The sequence below is a fragment of the Megascapheus bottae genome, chromosome 8, assembly GCF_031878675.1.
Source record: "Megascapheus bottae isolate mThoBot1 chromosome 8, mThoBot2.hap1, whole genome shotgun sequence".
NCBI classification, from domain to species: Eukaryota; Metazoa; Chordata; class Mammalia; order Rodentia; family Geomyidae; genus Megascapheus; species Megascapheus bottae.
In genome coordinates, this window is record NC_143516.1 from 37,387,384 (window position 1) to 37,403,797 (window position 16,414).

General features: G+C 37.6%; 1 protein-coding gene and 2 pseudogenes across 4 annotated transcripts in view; 1 reads left to right on the forward strand and 2 right to left on the reverse strand.

Moving 5' to 3' along the window:
- Rev3l (REV3 like, DNA directed polymerase zeta catalytic subunit) overlaps positions 1 to 16,414 on the forward strand; it is a 143,846-nt gene that overhangs the window by 123,545 nt on the left and 3,887 nt on the right. For all 4 annotated transcript variants that reach the window (XM_090338273.1, XM_090338274.1, XM_090338275.1 and 1 more), the window contains 5 exons: positions 4,338 to 4,452; positions 5,541 to 5,678; positions 8,008 to 8,198; positions 8,597 to 8,843; positions 11,461 to 11,670. In XM_090338273.1, coding sequence (XP_090194399.1) covers positions 4,338 to 4,452; positions 5,541 to 5,678; positions 8,008 to 8,198; positions 8,597 to 8,843; positions 11,461 to 11,670 — 901 coding nt within the window. The remainder of the gene's footprint in view (positions 1 to 4,337; positions 4,453 to 5,540; positions 5,679 to 8,007; positions 8,199 to 8,596; positions 8,844 to 11,460; positions 11,671 to 16,414) is intronic.
- Positions 2,510 to 2,647, reverse strand: LOC150059795 (thymosin beta-15A pseudogene; annotated as a pseudogene).
- Positions 13,015 to 13,846, reverse strand: LOC150059796 (cytochrome c pseudogene; annotated as a pseudogene).

Here is a 16,414-nt window from a genome sequence, read left to right on the forward strand (position 1 = left end):
AACCCTAAATTACTGCTTGCTTGCCTGTTTGCTGGTATTATGTTTTAGGGCCAAGCTGAATATCTCATTTTATCTCACTTAATTGAAAATCCTCTTAAAAATTAATATTACATATACTGCTTGGAGTCTGAAATTTATTTTCATGATGAGGGTTTAAACTGTGTAATAATAAAAATTTGTGTCTTGGGGAACCTCTGATTACTCTGCAGTGCAACACAGCAATAGGAAATAAGTTCTTAATCATTAAAAATAGCTTGTGTAACTAATCTTGAAACAGCATTTAATCTCTTTCAGTCTTTTAAAATGTACATACAGTGGGACATTATCATTTTAATGCTGAATGAATATTTGTTACAATAGAACAAACTATCCAAACTATTGTTCATGTCCTGGTTGGTTTGAATTTCAATATTTCTCTGCTCAATAAAACTACTTCTAGGTATTCTAGCAAAATGAAAGTTACTGAAGCAAAACTTGACACCTTGTTAGAATTCTTCAGAAATATTTGGAGAAGAAAGTTAACCATTTAAAATGTCAATTTTCAATTCAGGATATCAATACACAGAAACAAATTGCCATGATTCTGAAGTCAGCATAAAGGCAATTAATCATTCAGATCATTCATTCTCTATAGTAACAATACTACCCCAACAAGCTCAAGGCTCCTGAGTTCAAACTTCCATACTGGGAAAAAAAATCATAATTCATTATAAAAAGAAGTCTTAAGGCCTAGCCAAGGGCAGTTAGCTACTTAAGCATCAAAAGAACTCAGAAGAGTGATCTTCTTTTCATTTCTACTGATTGTCCATTTACAAAGTATAATAAGCACACTGTTAATATTATAGTATACCAAAGTTATTTCACATATAATGGCTTTCAGTCATATTTATCCAACCCATTGGGATATGACCTTTTTTGATCAATGATTGGAACTTTTTATAAAAGTGATTCTCCAGCAGGATAAGGAAGGACTTGGACAAGACATGTACTAAAGTAGGGAGCTAGACTCAAAACTGGAAAAATTGACCTGATGATAGTTAAGAAAAGCCCAATGAAACCCTCTAATATTACAAATATATGTTAACTCAAAAATTAGAAAACCTAAGTGATTGTCATAACCCCACTCATGTCTGTCTGTGTGAAAATCTTTGCTCTAAATGTGTATTTGAGCCTCTAAACCCAAAAGTGAATGTTACTTAAAGTGGACTAAAAACACCAAGGAAAAATAAAATTTTATTTTAAGAAATTTTCTTTTTGATCTAGCTATGGTTCTGTTGAGTGACCAAAAGCTTAGGTTAATATTGTTGAGTTCTCTTAAAGCTTAGCTCCAAGTCAAATTGGTCGAAATAGCATAGGCATTAAAATAGACAAGCTTATTAGCAATAGATAAAATCTCAAATTTCAGCGTCACACATGCCAACCTGTTTGGCATGTGGATTGTCACATCATAGAGTGCTTCTATGTTTAATTTTTTTGAGGAACTTCCACACTGCCCTCCAGAGTGGTTAAATAAATAAGCTATATTTAGCTTACAAACTCATAAGTAAATACATTGGATAGTGATAGTAGTATGCAAATGTATGCAGAAGTTTTAACTAAAATACAGTAAATTCAAGGCAGAACTCAAATAATATAATTCCTTAGAAAGGTAAAATAAAACACTAGGAAGTGGGTATTCAGAAGGGTTGGGGTGGAGTTAAGGGGGAAGGGGTAAACAAATAGGAGAAAAGAAAGGGGAAATGCAGACAAGAATCCAATGTCTAATGTATATCCTACAAAACTAAGGAGAAGGGGGTTGGGGATAAGAATGTTGAAAGGGATGATATTGATCAAGATACATTGTATTTAAAAATTGCTTTGTGGGGCCAGGAGTTTGGCCTAGTGGTTCGATTCCTCAGTACCACATACATAGAAAAAAGCCAGAAGTAGTGCTGAGGCGCAAGTGGTAGAGCTCTAGCCTTGAGAAAGTCCAAGGACAGTGCTCAGGCCCTGAGCTCAAGCCCAGGACTGGCAAAAACAAACAAACAAACTGCTTTGTTAGCTGGGTGCAGTGGCTCAGCAAGTAAATCCTAGCTACTCAGGAGGCTGAGATCTGAGGATCACAGTTCAAAGCTATCCCAGGCACTAAAGAACTTGAGACTTTTTTTTGTATTTTTTTAATGTTTTACTATAAATGAAAATTAATATGTCACGAAAGTATGATTATAAAGCAGAAGGCACCGTCATAGCTAAAAACTGGCTCACTCTGTCTGTAGGGGGCACAAGGACCACACTCACAAAGGTCATCCATAGTGACATTACTGACAGCAGTCATCTACCATCTGAAATTTCACTTTAAAAACAAATTTAAAGGGGCCCTAGCTATGATGAACTTCTAGCCAGGGAATATAGAAGATAAACCATTTACAGATGCCTCAAATCTCCACAAACACATAGATTTACAGAAATAATCCTAAAAGCAGGAATGTCAGGCCATGTTGAAGCATGCTCTTGAGAAGCAATCTGCATTTTAGGATGTTTGAACAAAGTGTTTCTCCTGCTGGATAGTGTCCTTTGAAGGAAGAGTGTTTTTTTCTTCAGTATTAGTTTTCTTCAGTTTTGATCTGTCAAACTTCTCCACTTCGGACATATCTGGCTAATCACTCATTTTGACTGGAGGCCTGGTGACTCCGGCTAGGACCTGGGGCTGGCCAGCCCAGAGCTGGTTGGGTCTGAACTTGAGACTCTTATCTCCAATTAATCACTGGGAACAGGAAGTGGGGCTGTGGCTTAGGGGTAGGCTGGTAGCCTTGAGCTGAAGAGCTTAGGGATAATGCCCAGGCCCAGAGTTCAAGCCCCATGACCCACAAACAAACAAAAAAAAAAACTGCTTTGTTAAGGCAACTCCTTTGCACAACTACTTAAAGATAATAAAATAGAATGCATATGTGAGTATGTGCGTGTTATGTATATGTGTTTGTGAAGAGTAAGCATTCTAATTGGTGGAAAGAGAAAAATTGGAGAATACAGATGTGAATGCTATTCTAGAAGTATGTGTATTATGCTGCTGTCCCTTGGTAAAGTGAAAACCATGATATGAGACAGAGAGAAGAGACAAAGACAGACAGAGAGCATGCAGGTCCATTTCATTTTATCATTTAGATATCTAAGGCCTGGCCCTAGTGTAAGCTCTAACACCACCTCACTACTTAACTTTAAATTTTACAAGGACAGGAAAAATAGCCTAACTAATTGGAAGGCAGGGATCAAGGGTCAAGGTCAGGCTAGGCAAAAAACTGTATCTCAGACAATGGCTGGATATAGGTAGCCTGTGCCTATTATCCCACCTATGGGGAAGTCCAGTGTTTGCAGCATAAAGTAAGACCTACCTTGAAAATAACCAATGTAAAAAGAGTCTAGAAGTGTAGTTCAAGTTGTAAGACATCTGCCTAAAAGGCACTAGCACTTAGAATTCAATCCCTAGGACTGACAAAAAAAATTATCTTTTTAAGTCCTGGGGCCTGAACTCAGGGCCTGAGCACTGTCCTAGGGCTTTCTCAAGGCTAGAGGTCTACCACCTGAGCCACAGCAGCACTTCCAGCTTTTTTTTTTCTACATATATATATAGATATATATGGTACCGAGGAACCAAACCCCAGTCTTTGTGCATAGTGGGCAAGCACACTACCACTCGACCAAATTCCCAGCCAGCAAATAAATAATTTTTAATACATTGCAATTGTAAAAGATAATATGAAAGAACTAGATGACATGGGAAAGTGTTCACAATATATCATTAAGTGCTTGAAGAAAGCTACTATACAATATAATCTATGAAAATCTATAATCAATGAAAAAAGGAAAGCATACCTATACATATACATATAGAAAATGTTTGTGGTATCTTTGGTAGCATTTCTTCTTGGGGTCTAAATGTGTTTACTGACTACTCAGTGAACACAGATTACAAAATATGTAAGCCTTTATTTTTGCTGTTGTAGTTTTTGAAAGAATTTTCCCCTTAATATCACAAATGAAATATTCATTTTGTTTCATAGGTTCTCTTGTTTTATGATGAACTTAACTATGTCCTGTACACTGCCTTAAATAACTAGGGATGATCCAGGACCTTTTTGGTTATTGTAATATCTAAGCTCTACTGTGGCTCAGCTAGAAATACTGAGTATCTTAAAGAACTGTAATGAAGTATACCATGAATACCCAAGGGAAGTATAATAAAACCAGGAAACTTAGATAAAATGCACCTTAATGTGGATGAATAAAGGTGGCAGTGGGTCTTCTTTGACTTACAGCATTAGGCAGGAAATTTTTTAACCCATATTTTTAATCCATTTTAGTATGTTTGTGCTACTGAAAGGAGCCACTAAGGAGCAGTCTTTTAAGATTGGTCAAGAAATTGCTGAAGCTGTTACTGCTACCAATCCTAAACCAGTGAAACTGAAGTTTGAAAAGGTAAGAGGGTTTTCAGAGCCAGCCATAACAAAAAAGTTCATGAAACTCTTAACTCCAATCAACTAGCCAGTAGTAGAGCTGTGGCTCAAGTAGTAGAGTGCTAACCAAAAAAAAAAAAAAAAATGTATTTTTTGTGAGGATAGAATGTTCTCTACAATTAAATATTAACTGGATACTTCTGATGCAAAATGTTATATAATAAGCTATCTTAGGGGGCCGGGAGTTTGGCCTAGTGGTTAAAGTGCTTGCCTAGCATGCACAAAGACCCGGGTTCGATTCCTTGGTACCACATATATATAGAAAAAGCCAGAAGTGGTGCTGAGGCTCAAGTGGTAGAGTTCTAGCCTTGAGAAAGTCCAAGGACAGTGCTCAGTCCCTGAGCTCAAGCCCAGGACTGGCAAAAAAAAAAAAAAAAGCTATCTTAGGGAGAAAAATGTATAAGAACATTATTTGCATAGAATATCTCTGGAAAAATACATCGGAAACCAATAATAGGATGCCACTAGGATAGAGAAAAAGGAGACTAAGAGACTTCCCAGTGTGTATTCTCATAACATTTCAATTTTATGCCAAACCTAGACGTAAACCAATTTTTTAATGGAGAGCTAGATGCCAATCACTCATAATTTGTAACCCTAGCTACTCAGGAATCTTAACTGGAAGATCACAGTTTCAAAGCCAGTGCAGGCACAAAAGTCTGTAAAACTGCATCTCCAAAGTAAACAGCAAAAAGTTGCATTGGAGGTATGGCTCAATTAGAATGCCAGCTGAGTTAAATGAAAAGGCTGAGCAAGCATATGAGGGCCTGAGTTCAAGTCCTGGATCTGGCAGATAAGAAACTAAAAAAGAAGGTAGATGGTAGGGACAGCAGTGTCAGTGGAGGTACAGAAAGTTTTGTAGTGTAATGAAGTAAAAATAGTAGATCATTGTGTGCAGTTTCATATCCAGCTGTAGATGTGAATTCATTGTAACCTGACATATTTTGAATTTTTTTTATAATTTTTATCTGAGAAATGACCAAAAAAGACAAAATAGTCATGGTAGAAATAAATAGGTATTGAGAGCTTTTATGTTACTTTTCACCGCAGGTATATTTGCCCTGTGTTTTACAAACAAAGAAGAGGTATGTGGGTTACATGTATGAAACACTGGACCAAAAAGAACCAGTATTTGATGCAAAAGGAATAGAAACAGTTAGAAGAGATTCTTGCCCCGCTGTTTCTAAGGTAAGTTCTATGTACCTTGTTTTTTTGTTTGTTAGAAGTGAATTTTTAAAAATATGGTATAGCCAGGCACCAGTGGCTCACACTTAAAATCCTAGCTACTTGGGCTAAGTAAGATCTGAGGGTCAGGGTTCAAAGCAAGCCTAGACAGGAAAATCCATGAGTCTCTTTAATCACCAAAAAGGCAAGAAGTAGAGCTGTAGTTGAAGGCAGAGCACCAGCCTTAAGCACAAATACTAAGGGACAGTACCCAGACCAGCACATACACAAAAAAGAATCTGATATAAATGTAACTGTCCTTAATTACATATCTAGGTGAAGAAACTATATCCTATGGGTAACTATGTAGGTGGAACTGTAGGAATTTTGAGAATTTTGTTTCTAATAAAAACAGTTGTAGGAAAGGGCACTGTGGCTCAAGTATCCTTGAGCTGAAGAGCTCAGGGACAGTGAAGAGGCTCTGAGTTCAAGCCCCATGACTGACAAAAAAAAAAAAAACAAAAATAAAAACCTGTTCTCAAAAACAGTTGTTAGTCCTTAGTTTGTTAAAAAAAAAAAGTGTTAAAAAATCTATTCATGAACAAATAAGTTTTTCTATCACTTAGATGATTAACATGGGATATATTGGACTGTAATATACACAAAATATAGAAAGGATAAAGAAGAGAAATTTATAAAAAGATTTCATAAGTAACACAGTCGAATTAAATGAAATAAAATTTTATTTAGTCAGATACAAATTAAGAAAATTTCTAAACATTCCTAGGTCATCTGTATTTCGCCCATCATTGTAATTTTCACCATAGTATTTCTTTTTTTTTAACTTAGACAAACCAAAAATGTATGATATAAATAAAAATAATACTACTGAGACTTATGAGAGCAGTAAAAACATGGGATTGTTGTGACTGTGCCATATAATAACTAATTTGGGAGTACTATTTCAGTAGTAGTTTCTGGAATAAACATCCAGTACCTTCTACCCCTGTGGCCAGAATTGTAACTAAATTAAATTAATAAGTTTATTGTATAACTATATATATATGTTACAGTACTCAAAATTAGGTATAGAATTTTCATCTAGAATTTCAAATTCAACCTTCTACATAAATACCCTATGTTTATTTCCTAGATTTATTTCTAACAAAATTCTGTCGTAATTATTCATCAATGCTAAATAAAGGCAGAGTGTTGTTTTTCATTTGATCCATGGTGATATTTAAGTTGCTTTTCGTCTTTTCTGTAGCTGAGTCAGGTCCTTTAATAAAAAATCAGGGCCGGGAGTTTGGCCTAGTGGTAGAGTGCTTGCCTATCATGCACGATGGCCCGGGTTCAATTCCTCGGTACCACATACATAGAAAAAAGCCAGAAGTGGTGCTGAGGCTCAAGTGGTAGAGCTCTAGCCTTGAGAAATTCCAAGGACAGTGCTCAGGCCCTGAGCTCAAGCCCAGGACTTGGAAAAAAAAAAAAATCACTGGGTGCTGGTGACTCCTATCTGTAATCCTAGCTACTTGGAAGTCTGAGAAAGGAAGATTGAAGTTGGAGGCCAGCCAGAACAGAAAAGTCTATGAGACTATATCTTAGAAGAGGGAAGCAGGACATGGTGGCATGAGCCCTGATCCCAGAGATGCCTACAAGGCTAAAAGTAGACTGGTCCAAGCTCCAGTGTATACTTAGGTGGTTAGTAAACTGCTATGCTAAGAAAAGCAGTCAACAGAAAACAGAAATGGAGGCATCACTCAGCAACATAGCAGCAGACTTACCAAGCACAAGGCCCTGATTTCAAACCTGAGTACTACCAAAAATAAACAATGAAATCACATCTTATTTATGATGTCTAGAGTGCTGTAGTTAAGAAAAATTTATATGTTCTATGTTGCTATGAAACAAATGTTTCATCTATGATTCTAATATGCTTTTTTTCAAACTACATAATCTATTTTTTAGAAATACCAAGCTACACGCCAGGAGTTTGGCCTAGTGGTAGAGTGCTTGCCTAGCATTCATGAAGACCTAGGTTTGATTCCTCCATACCACATTCATAGGAAAAAAGCTGGAAGTGGTGCTGTGGCTCAAGTGGTAGAGTTCTAGCCTTGAGAAAGCCCAAGGACAGCGGTCAGGCCCAAGACTGGCAAAAAGTGGGAGAAAGAAAAAAAAGAAATACCAAGCTACATAAAGTTGCAAAAATATTTTCAATTGTTTATGTAAATTAGCAAGTTATATAGTAATTATAGTATGGATGTGTGTGTGTATGTATACATGCTTGCTTACACAAGACATATATGTCTTAAGACAGTGATGCCAGGAAATATTTTATCTGTTTTGTTTTAAGATACTTGAACGTTCTCTAAAGCTGCTGTTTGAAACAAGAGATATAAGTCTAATTAAGCAGTATGTTCAGCGACAATGTATGAAGCTTCTGGAAGGAAAAGCCAGCATACAAGATTTTATCTTTGCCAAGGAATACAGAGGAAGCTTTTCTTACAAACCTGGAGCTTGTGTTCCAGCTCTAGAACTTACAAGGTAAAGATGTGCAGTAGCACAGCCCTTAGTACCTAAACAGGAAAGTCCAGAGTCTAGAAAGGCATTAAGTAAATGAAGAGACCTGGTCCACCATCAATAGACAATTACAAGTTGTTTTTCTCCATTTGCCCACATTTACTCTTTCTAAAGACGAATGTTCTTTACACTTTGTGGGTTCTCTTGTAAGCTTTCCTTGGGAACCTAGAAGCAGTGAAATTATGATCTTCAATATATTTGTTTCTCCCATATGAAGCTAACTAGGAAGTCTGTGATAGTGATTTAAGAATTGAGATCCTAGTAGATGTCGCATGGTTTTATTTATTCTGACTTAAATGTCTCGAAAAGGTGTCATTTATAACCGTCTTTGATTGTGACTTTTTAAATCTGGATTGGCATAGGAAGATGCTTACTTATGACCGGCGTTCTGAGCCTCGAGTTGGGGAGCGAGTGCCATATGTCATTATCTATGGGACCCCTGGAGTACCACTTATCCAGCTGGTAAGGCGCCCAGCAGAAGTCCTGCAGGATCCAACTCTGAGGCTGAATGCTACTTACTATATCACTAAGCAGATCCTTCCACCCCTGGCAAGAGTGTTCTCACTTATTGGTATTGATGTCTTCAGCTGGTATCATGAGTTACCAAGGGTAAGTTTACTAAATAGTACCTGTGTTTGTATCTATTTCACTTCAGATTTCCACTACAGCTAAAAATTATGTTTCTATGCTATGAGATGGGCAAAGCATATTGAGCCTCTATTATTGTAACTTTATAAAGATGCTACTCTTCTCTGATTTCTTTAAAAATTTTTTAAGTTTTTTATAAATACCTTCTTAGCTTCTATCAAGTTTCCCAAATTTCAGAAATCCAAAGATGAAACAATTTCCATGGTAAACATTTAGCCATAAAATTAACTCATAGTATACCAGCTACTAGAAAATTAATGGAGAGCAAACATTTCTTCAAAATGGATGTTTAAGAAATATAAAGGAAGGGCCGGGAGTTTGGCCTAGTGGTTAAAGTGCTTGCCTAGCATGAATGAAGACCCGGGTTCGATTCCTCGGTACCACATACATAGAAAAAAGCCGGAAGTGGTGCTGAGGCTCAAGTGGTAGAGCTCTATCCTTGAGACAGTCCAAGGACAGTGCTCAGGCCCTGAGCTCAAGCCCAGGACTGGCAAAAAAAAAAAAAAAAGAAATATAAAGGAAGAGTGGGGAGCGTAGCATAGTGGTAGAGTGCTCACCTAGCATGCACAAAGCCCTGGGTTCAATTCCTCTGTACCACATACACAAGCAAAAGCCAGGAAATGGTGCTGTGACTCAAGGGTAGAGCGCTAGCCTTGAGAAAAGCTCAAGGACAGTACCCAGGCCCTGAGTTCAAGCCCCAGGAGTGGCAAAAGAAAAAAAGAAATATGAAGGAAGTGGGTATGGTGACTCATGTGTATAATTCTACCTACCTAGGAAATATCAAACAGGAAGATCAAAAATGTGAGGCCAGCCCAGGCAAAAACTATGAGACTTAGTCTCAGCCAATAAAATCTGGGTACAGTGGCATGAACTTCTCATCTTAGTATCATAGGAAACAAATAGGAAGTTCTCAGTATGGCCTAGGCATAAAAGCATCTCCCTAGCTAGGCACTGATGGCTCATGCCTGTATACTATAAGCTCAGTATGCTGAGATTTGTGGATTCATTCAAAGCCAGCATGAGCAGGTAAGTCCTTGAGACTCTTGTCTCCAGTTAACCACCAGAAAGCCAGAAGTGAAGCTGTGGCTCAAGTGGTAAAGTGAGTCTTGAACAACAAAAAAAAAAAAACTCATGAACAGCACCCAGGTCCTGAGGTAAAGCCCCGGGACCAGCACATACACTAAAAATCCTGATCCTATCACAAAAGTAACCAAAGAAAAAAGAACTAGAGGCATATTCAAGTGATAGAATAACAGCTATGAGCAAGCAAGGTGACAAAACATGTTGAGGACCTGAGTTCAAACCATGGTACCCACTCCCTCCCCCCCCCCAAAAAAAAATGCAGTGTGGAAAAACTTGGCACAGGGAGCTTTGCTTGAATTTTTTCCCCCAGTTGTGGGGCCTGGACAGTGTCCCTGAACTCTTCAGCTCAAGACTACACCCTACCCTTGAGCCACAGGGCCATTTCCAGTTTTCTAGTGGTTAATTGAAGATGAGAGTCTCAAGGACTTTAGTGGCCCATCTGGCGATCCTCAGATCTCAGCCTCCTGAGTAGGTAGGCTTACAGGTGTGAGCCTGAATTCTTTTTTTTTTTTTTTTTTTTTTTTTTTTTTTTTTGGCCAGTCCTGGGCTTGAGCTCAGGGCCTGAGCACTGTCATTGGACTTTCTCAAGGCTAGAGCTCTGCCACTTGAGCCTCAGCACCACTTCTGGCTTTTTTCTATGTATGTGGTACCGAGGAATCGAACCCGGTCTTCATGCATGCTAGGCAAGCACTTTAACCACTAGGCCAAACTCCCAGCCCGAGCCTGAATTTTTAAAGTTACATCTTAGAGAATTCACACTGATTGACATATATGATGCTGTTTTTCATTCATCACCAGCAAGAATGTTAAGCCAATGGAATTTGGGTTATTCAGAGCTGGTACTTTGGCTTGAACTCAGCGGCCTCATATTCTTACTCAGTTTTCTTCCTTATGGCTGACATTCTACCACTTGAGCTATGCATGCCTCCAGTTGGGCATTTTGTTGGTTAATTGGAGATAGAGTCTTGAAGACTTTTCTGCCCAGGGTTTCAAACCATTTTTTTCTTGAGCACTTACAATTACAGGTGTGAGCCACTTGCACCTACAACCAATAACATCTATAAGAGATTAATCCAACAGCTTTCATGCTAAGTGATTTATAAGATACAAGGAGAGTATTCCAAACACATAATAATATTTCAATGTAAAAACATTACTAGCCAAAGGGTTGTGAGTCTAGCTCCAATAGTAGAGCACTTGTACTGCCAAACCCTAGTACTACCAAAACCTAGAGCACTAAAAGAAAGCCCATACTTCAACTGAAGAATTCCTAGATGAACTCCTGTGTTTACTTTCATTGGAAGCAATTGTATGTGATGATATTATCAGATGTAATCTCCATAGAAGCAAGTTGCCCCAGGCTTTAAAGTGGCTGTTCAATATTGTAGAAGGGGGAAAGAAGAAAGAAAGAAAGGTGAGGGAAGCAAAGGTAATGACTGAGTAGACCTGTAATTAGCATGGGATTGACTGGGTCTGCTATGTGGTTATTTTGTAGATCCAGAAAGCTACCAGCTCCTCTCACAGTGAACCTGAAGGACAAAAAGGCACTATTTCACAGTATTTCACTACTTTACACTGTCCTGTGTGCGATGACCTGACTCAGCATGGTATCTGTAATAAATGTCGGAGTCAACCTCAACATGTTGCAATCATTCTCAACCAAGAAATTCGAGAATTGGAACGAAAACAGGAGCAACTTGTAAAGGTATGGCCTTATTCAGTAGACCCAGGATCCCAAGCACTCATACTTTTCAGAGAGGTGCAGTCAACCCTTGCTGAATTACAGTATAAGATTTGAAAAATGAAGTAAAGATTTAAAGTGGTAAACTTCTAAAATTATTGTAACTGAACTTAAGGATTAAAAATGGTTCAAGCTCTTTTAAACTTCAGTTTTTATTCTTATAGAATAATAAATGTATATTGTATTTATTAAAGCATAGAATAGCCATTTTCTCATTTTTTTGCCATCCCTGGGAACTTGAACTCAGGGCCTGGGCGCTGTCCTTGAGTTTTTTTGCCCAAGGCTAACACTCTACCACTTGAACCACAGCTCCACTTTTAGCTTTCTTCAGGTAGTTTATTGGAAATAAGAGTGTCATGGATTTTCCTGCCCAGGCTGGCTTTGAATCTCAATCCTTAGATGTTAGCCTTCTAAGTAGCTAGGATTATGGTCTCAATTTCTTTTATAATAATATTTTTAATAATAATAAGTAGTCAGGCACAGTGGCTAATGCCTGTAATCCTAGCTACTCAGGAAGCTGAGATCTGAGGATCAAGGTTCAATGCCAGACCAAGCCCTAAAGAACCTGAGACTTATCTCCAATTAACCAGTAGAAAACAGGAAGTGGGGCTGTGGCTGTAGGAGTAAGGGTGGTAGCCTTGAGCTGGAGAACTCAGGGACAGCACCCGGGCCCAGAGTTCAAGCCCCATACCGACAAAAATAGTAGTAGTAGTAGTAGTAGTAGTAGTAGTAAAAAGAAATGTTGCGGTTACTTTTAACACTTGATATTATAAAAATCCAATCTTAAATTGTTAGTAAACTTGAAATGTGCAATTCTAAAAATTCAAATAGAAAATAATTAACATGGTTGAATCTAACATGATTGAGACTTCTTTTAGGCACTCAAAGTTGAGTAAACTGTCATAGGGAAGTTAAGCAATTTGCATTTTAAGTGGCTGAGCTGTGATAGAGACATCAAATGCAAAGATAGTTTTTCAAATGTGGGAATTCTAACAGAAATAAATAGTTGTGTATTTATTTCAACATTTGTTGAAGTTGGAAAATCTGAACAAAACACCTCTCTTCCCACTCTCAAGTTCAAACTCATTAGCAAGGTTTTTGAGTCCCTCTTTTTTTGTTTTAATATATTTTAATGTATCAAATATATCTGAAATACTAATTCTAACATTAACAAATTTGGGTATGTTTTCTACTCTACTGTTGAATCTTCAAGTCTATTTTATTTTATTTTTTTCAAGTTTTAAATATTCTTTATTTGACATTTATACATAAGCCACACTAAAATGCCTTTCAATAAGAAAAAGGCAGTTTTCAGAAATGGGGAATTCTAATTAAATTGGTATAGTCAAGACCAAAAATATAGACATTGTCTCATCTTCAATCATTGCCTCTAACAGGCTAATGATCACATATTCAAACAGGTTAATTTTTCTTGATGCTGAAACAGTGAAGGGATTTTGCCAGTATTTAAAGATGTTCTCATAATTAGCTATATAAATCTGACTAGAACACCAATCTTTGACACAGGTGAAGGTATTAATCCATATTCTGCTGAAAAATTGAACATTAGTAAGTCCAATCATATCACAGAATGGAGGTTTGGGGGAGGGAATCTTTTAAAGATCATATTCACTTAACCACAAGCCAGTTTTACTTAAATCGGGATTGTCCAAAAATATTCTGTCAGCCATTCATGATTTGAAATCTGATTCTCAGAGATCAATTGAATTATGGTACACATTAAAAAGCCATGAGACATTTGTTTTGCAATAAATAGATAAGGCAGTGCTATTACTCATTTGTAGCTTTTTTGAGATAAGCTATCAAATCTGCCCTTTCTCCCTTCTTCTTAATGCCAGCGAAGATCATTTTTGTTCCAGGGATGTACTTTTTGGGATTCTCCAAGTACTCCATCAGTGTATCCTCTCCCCAGGTGATGCCTTTGTTCTTGTTGCCATCTGTGTAAGAGAACCCAGGTGATTGGCCTGTCTTAACAGACCATGGAGGTTAGGACCAGTCTTGTGCTTGCCTCCCTTTTCAACAGTGTGGCACTGGGCACACTTCTGAACAAAAATCTTCTTGCCTTTTTCAACATCACCCATTTTAAATTCACTCTCTCGCCACTACCACAAGGAGGACACCGGACAGGGACACGAAGGCAGGCGCCCCGCTCTCTTTCAAGTCTTTTAGACTACACCATTTCTTGCCCTTTTCTTTGCTGTACTTTACCCTCCACAGGTACTATCTGGAACTTTTCTGTGAATGTACTATTTATAAGGTATAATCTCTTCTGATCTTTAAGCACTCTTTCCCTCTGTCAGGAATGTTTTCCTCATCTCTGTCTAATCATCTGAAAGGAAAAATTTAAACACATAAATAAGGTGAAGCTTTCTGTAGAGTGAACTCCTGCCATAACCTCCTGTGCTTTCCTTTGCTAATTCTCATATCTTCACCAATAATACCAAGTGAGCAGACCAGAACAGAAGGGCTCTACCCTTCTCCCTGTTACGTCAGCTGTACCTAGCATTGATTCCTGTCACCGTGGTGGTATATAGATACTTAACAAATAAACAATGTCCTGTTCAAGAATTAATACTTCACTAGAATATTACCAACTTTAAGCCATTTTGTATTAGTTTTATGGTCCTTATCAATATAACTACTGAACTTACTGAGTACCCCTTAGCCTCTGTTTTATGTGCCACACTTATAAAAACCAACTCAGAAAATTCTTTTATTGATCCCTAGTATATTATACTGACAAGAGCAGAAACTAGGCCACCAAGTGGTCTTTTGTGAGACATTCTGCCCACAGTGACAAACACTGTATTAACTGGTACTGTCAGTTTAATCAATACCACATAAACAGAAAAAGCCAGAAATGGCACTGTGGCTCAAGTGGCAGAGCACTAGCTTTGAGCAAAACATGTCCAAGGACAGTGCCCAGGCCCCTGAGTTCAAGCCCCAGGACTGCCCAAAAAAAATGTTTCTAAGCAGTTGACTTATAACAAACAATAATATTGGGTGTAAAAACCAGTGTACTCAGAAAAATATGACCTTCAGTTGACTAAGGGTCATAGAATAAGATCTACTGTCTCATCTCTAAATCAGAACCTCTCCAACCAGTACACATCAGAAAATTGACTATAGCACATTCGACTTAGCTCTTAAAACCCAATCTGGAATAGTTGCTGTTTGGTTTCTGTTTTGAATCAATGCCTCCCTGTTGCCTACTTTGAACCAGATTTCCTGGATTTGAGTTATCCTCTTTCCTCAGCTTCCACAGTAGATGAGAGTACTGACACTGTAGGTTTTTCTCTCTTTTCCTCTCTCTCTCCCTCTCCTTCTCTCTCTATCCCTCCCTCCTTCCCTCCCCCCCCCATTTATTGTTGTGTTGCTTCTAGGGCTTGAACTCAGGGCCTGGGTACTGTCCCTGAGCTTTTTTGCTCAAGGCTAGAATTCTACCAGTTGTGGTTCATTGGAGATAAGATTCATGGACTTTCCTGCTGCATGGGCTCCCAACCTTGATCCTCAAGTCTCAACCTCCTGAGAAGCTAGGATTACAAGTGTGAGCCACCAGCACATGCCCACCCTCATCCATGTTTCTTTCTCTTTTTTAATTACTTGGCTACCCTGTCTTATCTTGGCCCTTAGGCTCACACTACTATTCTTTCCAATTGTTTTTCCTTTGTCTCATACTGTACAAAAGACGTAGGAGTCTTACAAAGTGTGGATTCTTAAGCTTTCATGCACACAGATTCTGATTCATTGGCATTGAATAAGACTCAGACATTATTTCTATGTTCATTTTTAGCCAGCTGCAAACTACTGCTCTAAACTACTACTGTCAAATTAACATGATATAATTTTCATATTGGCATTTTTCTTATGAAATAACAAAATAATTTTCTCATGATTGGCATTTTAAAAGATGAGTATACAGTCAGATAATAACAATACTTTTTTTTTGTCAGTCGTGGGACTTGAACTCTGGGCCCAGGTGTTGTCCCTGAGCTCTTCAGTTCAAGGATACCACCCTACTGCTTGAGCCACAGTGCCACTTTTCCCATTTTCTGGTGACTAATTGGAGATAGGGGTCTCACGGATTTTTTTAGTACCTGGCCTGGCTTTGAACTGCGATCCTTAAATCTCAGCTTCTGGAGTAGCAAAGATTAGAGGCATGAGCCATTGTACCTAGCTAATAACAATATTTTATACTTTAGTAATTTATAAGTATGATGCTAATGATATGAAGAAAAATAGGACTGAATTAAAGACAGAAAGATACCATAATATGCATAATTTCACAAAATATGTATCAATGAATAATTATTTCATATCTTACATAATATGGTATTATATACATATGATTGCATTTCTATGTTTAACAAAAAGAATGTGGACAATATGTACTTGAGCCTTGAATTTTAGTGCTTATTTGAAAAGAATATTTCTTCCTATAGATTTTTGTTCTTAAAGCTACAATATTGTACTAGTACAATAATATAGTTTTTAAATGTTTTATAGTAATTATAATTTCTTAATTATTAAAATAAAAATTGTGTACCTTTTTCTAAAAAATAAAAATAAAAGGTGAATATATATAATTTGGAAAAAATAGTGTTTATGGTTAAGAGATATTCTTTGAGCCTGCTACCAGTGGCTTATGTTTATAATCCTACCTACTCAGGAGGCTAGGAGCCAGAGG